This window comes from Colius striatus, chromosome 5 (genome assembly GCF_028858725.1).
Source record: "Colius striatus isolate bColStr4 chromosome 5, bColStr4.1.hap1, whole genome shotgun sequence".
Lineage (NCBI taxonomy): Eukaryota > Metazoa > Chordata > Aves > Coliiformes > Coliidae > Colius > Colius striatus.
Window position 1 is genome coordinate 25,398,972 of NC_084763.1, and position 10,830 is coordinate 25,409,801.

The 10,830-nt window shown below is 43.2% G+C and overlaps 1 protein-coding gene across 1 annotated transcript; it reads right to left on the reverse strand.

Moving 5' to 3' along the window:
* Nucleotides 1-3,788: 3,788 nt before the first annotated feature.
* MALSU1 (mitochondrial assembly of ribosomal large subunit 1) lies at nucleotides 3,789-9,165 on the reverse strand. Its single transcript, XM_061996705.1, has 4 exons — nucleotides 8,973-9,165; nucleotides 6,996-7,174; nucleotides 5,768-5,849; nucleotides 3,789-4,609 (listed from the first exon to the last, which is right to left on the reverse strand). Exons 1-4 carry the CDS (start codon nucleotides 9,163-9,165, stop codon nucleotides 4,431-4,433), a joined length of 633 nt encoding a protein of 210 aa, XP_061852689.1. The 3' UTR covers nucleotides 3,789-4,430.
* Nucleotides 9,166-10,830: the final 1,665 nt, after the last annotated feature.

The following is a 10,830-nucleotide window of genomic DNA, read 5'->3' on the forward strand; positions in this document are numbered from 1 at the left end:
ACAAACTTATGTTGTAGTTTTAGCAAAGAAAAATGAATTTCTTTTCCTTTTTTGACAGTGACTTTCATCTAGCCTTTAGGATAACTTTTTTTTCTTACAATGAATTTAAAATTACTGAAGTATGGGAAGTCATAGCATTTTAATTTTTGTTGAGGCTTAAGTCAATCTGACATTCTTTTCTTAATGTTTGAGAAGCATTTGACTTCGTTTTTTTTCCATAAAGATTACTTTACAAATAGGCGCTGCATTTACATCTGCTGATTTAAATACTGTCATTTCTCTTAAATTTCTAGACTTAGTATGGTAAATCATGTTTTTCTTTCCAATTGAGACTTGGTAATTTGGAGTATTTGGGAATAGCTAGAAAGTGAATACTGTAAATGATTTCAATATCCACAAGGTATGGAACATTTTTCATCTGTAATGTGCCCCCCAATGCAGCTCCACTTGCCAGATGCCTCTGAATGGAATAAAGAGTTTAACTCCTATCATCAGATAAAGTTGTGTGGTGTGTTTTTAACTAAATGAGGCACAGGGCCAGATTGTTTTAAGTATTTGTGGTACTTGGATCAAATTGGTTTTCTGTCCCCAATAATAACCATCTGAAGATGAAGTTCCCCACAGGTTTTCTGTAGCTGCCAGGGCCTCCAGCAGCCTGCTGACAATGTTTATGCTTCCTAAGGGAAGCTGTCGCTTCTGTGGCTTAGAATTCATCTTCTTCCTCTTACACAAGGCTATACGGTCTGTGGTACTAGAACCCATAGTTGATGGTTTCAGTCATAGTCAGATCACTTTGGCTGATCTGCTATGGAAGAGATGTGGACTTGGCAGTCATGACCCAGGGCAAACATGGAAGAATCTTAAAATAGGTTTGAGCAGTTTGAAGTGAGATCTGAATTGCCATCTCTTTCCTTCTGTTGGCTGCTTTTCCCCCGTCTTTCCTCTTGTGCTCTCAGTGTGATGAGCTGTGGAATGAACATGGCGCTACAAGCCTGGATAGGCAGAACCAGTCGCACGGCACGAACAAATGTGACACCAACTGGTATCTCACTCCTACCACCACCACCCAAACGCACCCCATTTGCCAGTGAGGTGGTATTGCCTCTCCGTGTAGATTAACAGTACTTGGAATAGAATAGAGACTAGATGTTTAACTGCATGCCTTAAAGGGAGAGGCTGGGGAATGAGTGTCATGAATAATATAATTCTGTCTCTTTTTAAAGAGCAGTGGAAAACCGAATTTGTTTTCCCAACTCTTGCACCCTCCCACTTGTCTTCACAGCTCATGTACTGGGACCAACCAGTAGAAAGAGGGAATGGAAGAAATTATGTCTGTAGAAAATACTGCATTAGGATATCACATTTCACAGGCAACTCTAAGTTCATTTTTCCATGCCAATATTGAGCTATTTTCCCAGAACCAGCACCCCTGCCATTTAAGCAACACAGGAAATTTAAGCCTTCCTCTGTATTACTAGTGCATTTGTGGCAGCTAAACCCCTCTTTCAAGCATTTGCTTAATCATGATGCTTTTATTTGCTTTTAACCTTCCAAAGCTTTTACTTCCAAGCTGCACTTTTGAAGGCATGCGCTCTTTGTATTAGTTTCCATGAACTGAAGCATGTATGCTGTGCAGGGCAGAGTGGTCTCCATGTGATATGAGGGCACGGAACTTCTAAATGAGCATGGAAAAATGCAGAGTGAGCACTCAAGCTGGGTTGTAACAGACGGTGGCTCAACTGACAGGTGCAAATACCGCTTGATAATGAAGTTATTCAAATGCACTGCAGGAATTCAGTCAAATGATGACAGAGGTTCCACCTTGATAATTTTTCCTTCCATTCATTGCATCATCAAGGGGTCCCGCAGAGACACAAGCCTGTACCTGCCTCCACACAGGACAGAATGATGAATCTATAGCCCCATTGGACAAGCTGCTTAGTATTTTTATTTTACACAGAAATCGTCTGATCCACAAAAGAAACTATTCCTGTGTTTTGCTTCCAAAGTGGGTTTAGGACAAGAGAAAATGGCCTCAAGTTGCACTAGAGATTTGGATTGGACATTAGGAAGAACTTTTTCACCCAGAGGTTTATCAAACATTGTAATGGGCTGCCCAGGGCAGTGGTGAAGTCGCCAGCCCTGGAGGTATTTAAAAGATGATTAGATGAGGTGCTGAGGGACTTGGTTTAGTTTAGAGATGGGCTTTGCAGTGTGAGATGAATGGTTGGACTCAAAGCTCTTTTTCAAGCACAGTAACATTGCATGGTACCGAGCATCCAGATTGTCTTTGTTAATTCCTAGGTCTCACCTTTGAAGAGGGGGAGGCCCAAGACTTGGTAAGTTGAGCAGGTAACCTGGCTGGGGCATCACAGTAGCTCAGCACTGCTGTTAAATGGGGGATGAAGAAGTCCTTTTCTCAAGCTGGCAGTTCTGATCATTTAATAGCAACCAGTGGAGTTTCTATATAACTCCTTACCATGTGCTTTGGCAGTTAAATTCAGTTATACTTTTTTGTTCATATTATTGAGTTTTGTCTCCTCTGTTCATCTTATTTTTTTGTCTTGCCCTATAGACTATTACTCCTTCCTGGCTGTCAGTCCTAGTCTGTTCACAGGGAAGCTGTTCCCTACCTCTTGCTGTTCTTTTCTGAGGGCTTCTTTCATTACTGTGTACTCTTTGAGACAGCATACTGTATGTGGTTTGGGTTACTAAATGTGGGTTCATATAATCGTGTAATATTTGCTGAACCTGCCTCTCTTCCTCTAGTATTACTTATCTGCAGCAGCAGCAGTAAAAGTTTCAGCAAATGATCTCACATTCCTCCTACATATCCCTCCTAGGAGGAAATGCCTGATTTAGAACCCATCATTCTGTTAGCCAGCCAAAGTTATCCTTCCCCCATGTGGGTTACTTATTAACAAGAACAAAGTATTTTGAAAATATTCCTTTGGAGCTAGACTTACCAGCAAAACCTTTATTTTGTGGGCAAAGATGTGTCATCTGCATAGTTTAATTGCACTTAGTAAATTCTCCTTGCTTAATTTTTGCAGATCTATCTGCTGCCTTCTATCAAAGAAGAGGTCAACTCAGGAGCAGTTATTCCTGAAAGAACAGAGGCTATACATAGCAAGAAAACATGACCAGTCTGAGATTAGGGATGTTTTGGGGCTTGTGGGTTTCTTTGGGGAGTGGTGTATGTGGTTTTGGTTTTCTTCCTGTTGTTACCTGTTTCCCCTAGACAACACAACCACAGAAAAAAATCACACTTTTTTTGAGCATTATGAACAGCAGCTGTTGCGGAGCAAAGAGATGCAGGGAAGTTTGAAATAAGGTGACAACCCTTCAGGGTAATAAGGTGGTAAGTGAAGGTGCTGCTGTTCTTGCTTCCTGATGCATGGCAGAGCAAGCTTTTCTAGCAGGAAGGGATCTCAATCTAGTGATGAAAGCCCTGTCCTGTAGTGGAGAAAAGCATCTTGTTTTCTGTAGACAGGTTTTGTTACCATCGTGAAGCTCTTCTAACTGGTTACTAAACCATTCAGCACTACTCAACAACTTCTCAAAGTGCTGAACAGTCCCTTGGCAGCAAGTAATGATCAGTGACTAAGGATTTCCTTTAGAACTACTTTTTTCCCCCCACTTAGAAGGAGCTGAAGGTTTACATTGCCATCGAATCTTACCTTAGTGTCCTTTTCCAGAAACTAGGTGACAGAGGAACAAGGAGAGGAGCCAACTGCACATTTAAAAGGAGCTGAATGTTTCAAGAGGAAAACAAAGAATAGAAACTCTTCAGGGTATTGGGTTTTTTTATTATTATTAAGACCAGATTGGCCTTGGCTGGAAAACTGAAATGTGTCTTCAGTTAACAGAACAGTATTTGTAACCGCTGCTCTGGGCTTTTATATGCTTAGTAACTAACACACTAGTCTGTTTTCTTCACCTGAGAACATGACTTGCTTGATTGTGACCAGAATCAACAGTCTACATACACGAAGCTCCATCTAAACTATACTATCTCACTTAATTTTTCCTTGCAGCACTCACATTGCTTTTGCACTGCCACTACAAGCAGGTCTCCCACAGATACTAGAAAAACAACTACTGTAGAGGCTAAGCATGAGTTTCCAGGGTAAGAAGCTTAAGTAGCTGTCTTTGTTCCACTCTTCTCACTGCAAACTCCCTTGAGTCAGTGATCCCCCTAGCAAGTTCCCTTATGCTGCAATTCTTTCTTTGACACTTTATGGTTGGACTTAATCTGTAGGTCTTTTCCAACCTTAATGATTCAATAATTCTGATAGTTTTTGTACCTTGTTCAGCAGAACTTTACCTGCTGAATATGCTGTTTTGCACGGAACACCTGTTGTGACTTGTCAGTAATTGAGACTGTGCATTCTCAGATCTGTGAAGGCACACTCCTTTCAGCAGCTGCATTAAGTTCCTGTCTCAAGATGATCACTGCTGTTAGGAGACAGTTTCAGTATGAAGTCTTCTGGCAGTGACTGCCGAGTCATCTGTGCTAACTGGTCATCATAGGAACCAAGAGTCCATAGCTTCTCCAATTCATAAGTCTCCCGTGTCTCTGGCAGCATGAAATGCACCACTATGCTACCTGCACAGAACAGAAATTAACAATAAATTCAGATGAGCTGTAAAGCACTATTATGCCTCCATATGAAGCATGAAGTTTTCAAGACCTCTAGCTCCATTCTGGCTAGACAGAACAGGTCAGAAGATGGAAGGCTCTTCTTAAATTGCTGATTACAGCTCTTGCACAGCATTAGGAAGTGGTCGGTACTTGAAAAGACTCCACAACTTACAGCCAGGAGAATGAGGGGGAACAAGACTCTGATTTCAACTAAAACACTATCATAAGACTCCAGACCAAAGAAGTTATGATCTCTATAGCACAGAAGAAAGTCAAAAGACATTTTACTTGAAATAATCCCCTCCCTAAGATTACACATGGACTTTCAACTTTCTTACATTACCAACAGCATTCGGCTATGGTGGTTCTTATACCAGAACAGGCTCAAATTTTGACATCAGAAAGCTTTTCTTACAGGTTTTCATTAATTCTGAGCAAACAATAGTAGAGAATGTTAATTCCACTGTACTTCTAATGCACTTTATTCTTATGGCCTTATATTTAAATCAGTTTTCAGTTATAACTATCAAAACACTGATAGTAAAGCAACCAAGGCTTAACATTGCTGGCTGCAGTGCTCCTCACCCACCCATGCTCTCTTTTAAGCCAAAACAAAGCTAGAGGGTGAGATTCTAGGGCTAACGGTGAAGAAATGCTTTATGAAGTAGAAGTCTTTTAACAGTTGAGTAGAGTTTCACATTTGTAGAATAAAGAATGAAACTAAATTTCTTAAGACCGAGGTTTTACGCCACATCATGGTATTATCTGGACAGTGGAAAAGTATGTTCCCCAGTTCATTACTAAGGCAGCAGACAAAGAGCCGCCACTTACCCAAACAAGGACTATATAACCTGGGAAAGCTGACTGGAGTAGTTTTTCCACTACTCTTTATCTTCAACTTATTAAAACTTGTTTTAGCCCTTGAAGAGTAGTTACGGCTTTCTTCCCAGTGCCAATGATTTTTAGTGAAAATGTATTTAGTTTCTCAATGAGTTCAAGCTACAACAGCAGCAATTCCAAAGCAGCAGAGTACTGTGAACTCTCCACAGCAGCCAGTGAGACGCTTCCTTCAACAAAGAGCTCATGCAGAACTTCATATTTGTCTGAGATACAAATATTTACCAAAATCGATGCACAGCCAGTCATCTGTCTCTTTGCCTTCAATCTGAGCATGAGGACTACTTTCTTCTTTGTGATGCTTGTACTAAGAGAAGAAGCAATAGCAGAAAATTAAATACTTTGCATTTATTCAAAAGCGCTCAAATTTAACAGGTAAGCTGGAGTTTGTTGAGCTGTCTAGGGTTGTTTTCAATCTTAATTGGGTTAGATTACTTCACATTGGTTCTGAGGTCTGCACAAAAAGAGAGTAATATACACTTGCAGCACTGGAAAATAATTACAGATTTCTCAATGGGATTGAGTATTAAATCTGGAATCCTAAGGCTCAGAATTCCCCTACAGTTATCCATTAGTTTTATAAATGTCCATTTTTTTTTCCTCAAGATGAATACTCGATGCAATTGCTTATCATTAAAGTTACCAGTTCCCTGTGGCAGCCATTACCACTAAGTTTTATTTCCTTTCAGATAAAAAGCTTCCATTGCCATTTTACAGCAGCTAGTTAAGGATGCAGAAAGGGAGATGCCAAGCTTTTTCTCTTCTCAGATTGAAAAGGAGTGAGGAGAGAACAAGTTTCAACCCATGCCATGAGGAAGGCATTCCAACCAGCCTCCTGGCTGCTGCGTGCAAGCTTTCAACAGGTATTGCAAGATGGGAGGAAAGCAGGACGGGCACACAAGTGTCCATGCTATGAAGCACTGTGACGGGAGGGAGGCAGCTCAAAGCATGGCTGCAAACACTCAGCTAGAACAAGGCAGGCAGTTCACTATGTAATATGCTGGATTTCATATTTTGCTTTAGAAAGCCCATGAGAGGATTTCTCCAGTCTGAGAACCTGGAAATTTTAGGGATCAGGGTCTGAGAACAGTCAGATTAAGCTGTTTTGAGTGAGTGGGAGTAGCTATGAAGCTTGCTGGAAAGAAGACAAAAGTGGCCACAGGTCATCATGAACACTTCATATCACTCTTGTTCTAGCCACCAAATTGTGCCAATGTCATCACTGTCCTAAACACAGTGAGGTCTGTTTCTAAACTATAGTCTCTATATTTAGAGTAGTACTGCTAATGGGAAAGTAGTACAGTTGCCAGATGTATTCAGGACTAAGTGCAACATAAGGATAATTAATTTCATCTTGCCTGGCACACCTTTATACTTGTAATCCAGGGGAAATTCAGAACATCTAAAACCACTCCCCAAAACACATCTGAGAGTGCAGCAGAAACCATCTTACCATTTTCAGCATGTAATGTGCCATTGCATGGAGATGTCGCGTTGAAAATCCACTCACAACTACAAAATAATCACAGTATTTTTTTTCAGGAGGCAGCTGGATGACACATATGTCTTTAGCGTTTTCTTGCCTCAGCAGAGCTACAACAAAGTCAATGTTGAACTTTGGAAGAATGGCATCTGGAACAGACAAAAAAAATACAGAGACAATTTATCTATTAAAAAAAAAAAAAATCAACCACTTAAGACAACATAAAATGGCAATGAACTGAAGTATAGCCTAAGGTAGCCACTCACTATGGAGTTTGGTTTGATACCAACAATGCAACATGAACTGAAGACTTTTTTAAAATAATTTTTTAAACCATTGAAGTTGAGAACTAAGCACCTTTTGGCAAATAACATTCTTACCAATAGATACAGCAGTTACCCAAAAGAAACTTTGTTTCCTAACTTAGTTATTTTTTGTTCTTAGCACTTAAGAGTCAATGTTATGACCAGGTAATTGTCAAGGTAAACAAAGCTTCAGTACTTCAGACATTATTAAAAGAACAGGCAAAATTAAGAATATTTCAGAACAATGTTTTTCAACAGGCCTATGATAATATACATCATGATGAAATTAAAATCTTAAGTAGATGAAATCGATACATTGAAAATGGAACTGATGTGATGTAGTGTGAAGGTACTTATCTTCACAGTAAGTATAGTCACCTCTTTTTTTTTCCCCATGCCTGCTCTGCCACAGACAGTTATGACATTTTAGACAAGATCTTTTTCAACAGTCTAAGCGAGTTAGCTTAGAAACCAGTAAATTAGTGCAACTACCTTCTGTTCACACCATGAAATCAGTTTATTTCTAATTTACCCTAATTAGGTAGATGTAACTTGTGTGCATATTTAAAGCGTAATTTGAATGTCAGCAATGCATGTCAGTGCTGACTGAGCATCAGCAGAAAGCCAAACTTTATATTTACCAATATCAAGAAAAAGCCAAACAAAAGAACAATAGCTGCATACAATTACATGCATTGATGGGGATATGAATTGAATGAAATCTCTGTAAATGAAAGCCTTTGAGCTTAGGGACTTGTGCACTCTTTCAACTTTTGCTGTGGTCACACATGCAGAAAATTAGCAGCGGCCACAACTCCTCCAGACACAGTGGTTACAAAAGCTAAATATTTGTCTGGTGGCCACATGTGAAGTCTCCAGTGCCTACTTAGAGAACGAATGGTCTAAACAACCTCAGGCCTGCTCTGTGACACTGAACATCGTGGTGAGATCGAGGCTGGAGACGACTTGCAGAACAGCTACACCAACAAACCAGCTCCATACATGCAGTACTAAAACTACAGCTGTATGTTGCCTACACAGGAACATCTCTTTGCAAGCATGCAGTAGAGAAATACGCCTCCAACTCAGCACCACTGTCCTCACGAAAGTTCCTGTGTATCTACGTGCGGGCTCGGCCCACGCTAGGCACTGACTCCCCACGTCACAGCAAGAGTCATGGTTCGGCATTTAGGCCGTGCGTGACCCAGGGGCCTGCAGTTCCAGCAGAGATATGGGCAATGCCACCGTACTAGCGCTCCCGGGCTCCTCCTGCAGCTGCAGTACGCGATTCCGCACAAACCTAGCAGTTACTTTTTTCTCGAGGCGTTACATTTCCCTTAGAACATCGTTCTATAGAGCCGGATAGCGCAGGGCACAGCCTACGGCCTTCGGCTCGGCGACCTCCGCGACGTGTCGGCTCCCGCCCACGCCGGGGCCCTCGGTGGCGCGGAGGCGGACGCGGGCTTGCTCGACACGCGCCTCCCCCACCACTGCGAGGCCGCGGGAGCCCTTTGAGAACAGTTCGAGAACGACGAATCTTAGTGAACCAGACCGAAGCGGCAAGTCGGGAAGACCACGACCGCGCACCGTGAGACGCCGCTGGCTTACAGCGGCAGCTCGGCGCTCTCGCCCTGGGCCCTACCTGCCGCCTGGCGCCGCTCCGCCGCCGCTCCTGGCGCTCCAGCTCCGCCGCCTTCCGCGCTCCGCGCCGCCGCGTAGACCCCGCGGGGCGCCCCGGCCCCCCAGGGAGGCGGCCCCGTCCGGAGGGCGGCCCCCGCCGCGGCAGGGACAGCCCGCAGCAGCCGCCGCGCCTCCGCGGCCGCCGCTCGCCACATGCCCGCCGCCACGGCCCGCCCCCTGCCGCCATGCGCCGCGGCGATTGGCCGGCGGCGGCAGCGCCCCCTCGCCTCACTGCAGCGTCCTGACGTCGGTCCAGTGCGGCCGCTGGGCGCGTGCGTGGGGCCGGCCCGAGGCGGTGCGCGCTGCTGGGCCGTCGCTGCCGCTGCGCTGCGGGCCGCGCTCCGAGGCGGCCGTGTGCCCGGCCCCGGCGGGAGCAGGCGCTCTCCCAGCAGCGGCTTCGTCATGTTTCGTTCCCGTTCGGCCTGCTGTCGGCCCTACTCCCGCTCCGCTTTGCGAGTCCTGGCGTGGGCGTTGGGATGTGTCGATGAGAACATTGGGCCGGGCGGTGGCTCGGCTGCGCCTTCTCCATCCCGTTTTTGCGCTACCCGTACCCAACGCGCTTCTGTGGCGAGAAAGGTGCAAGCACTAGACGTTCGCGCCGCCATGCGAATAGCAGCACATCCCGGTTCGAGCCGTGGGCCCCTTTTAAAGGCTATAGTTTTGCCTAAAAAGCTGCACCTGGTTTGAAAGAACTATATGTTTCTTGGGAAAGTGTAGTTTGCATTTTGTGGTGCCCACATAGTGTTAATGGGCACAAGGTCTTGTATTGCCATGTTTTTTCATGTGGAGAGCCTTGCTGAGAGTTAAAAAGTTACAACTTAAAACAAGTTCAAGCATTTGTGTTTACTGTGGGTGAAACATGTTTGCTTCCACCCTCTTGCCTTGGAGATGTTGGTGTTTGCACTGACAGTAAAATAAAGGCATTACTGTTCAGAATGGATTTCCCCTCCCTCACTGGGTATGATGGAAAAACAATGGCATAATCCTATGAATTACAAAGACCTGTAGTGAGGAAAGCATTAGCTTTAAAGGAAATTGGACTGTGTTGTACAAGGCTGGAGGTGGTCAATTACACAAATCGGCCACAGTATCTGGATGACTCTTGCAAAGTTTAGTTTGATTCCTCCACAGTCCCTCAGAGGCTGGGATTTTAAGCCTTAGTTTTGCCTTATAAATAATTTTGGTAAGGAAAAAAATAATACATCTCTTAACTGAGTGTTATAAAATGTGTTAAAAAAGAAAAAGACAAAGAAACAAAACAAACCATTTGAAGTAATGCTTCAATTTTTAAAATATTTTTTAACAAAATTGTTACCCAACTAATGTTTCTCTTTCTCTTAATGACATGTTTGAAAACATGATCTTTCTAAAGATGATGTACATTTATGTTTGGTGTCATTCATTGATGTTCATTCTCCAAAGCAGATGCCTGCAACCTGTCTTGTAACATTTGCTGATATTCACGAATTTGTTGTTTGTCAGCTATTCCTTGCCTTGGAAGGACATGAAGTTCATTGGTCTCCTGATATGTTCTGAAACTGGGTTCCTCAGCTGTCATCTGGTTGTTAAGAAAGTCTCCTTGCTTCTCAGGTTTATGGTGCCTTTGCTCTGAGTAAACTTGAAGAGAGACTGCAAAAATGACTGGGTAACCAACAGTAGTACCAGATGTGTATAAGTGAACTAAGATGCTAAGATTAAGGCAAATCCACTTGTGCTTTCTGGAGGTAGATACCATTTTGTTCAATAATTAGGATACTCATCACAATGGTTATCTGACAGTATCTCTTTCTGAGACAAAGGAGATATACTCTTTAAAATCA

Bases quoted from the DNA above. Each gene is read 5' to 3' on its own strand.
- MALSU1 (XM_061996705.1), bottom strand. From the start codon at position 9,165: ATGTGGCGAGCGGCGGCCGCGGAGGCGCGGCGGCTGCTGCGGGCTGTC. The intron at 7,175-8,972 runs GTAGGGCCCAGG...TGTCTGTTCCAG, and splicing joins GGAGCGGCGCCAGGCGGCAG to ATGCCATTCTTCCAAAGTTC. The intron at 5,850-6,995 runs GTAAGATGGTTT...TTCTTCTCTTAG, and splicing joins CACATTACATGCTGAAAATG to TACAAGCATCACAAAGAAGA.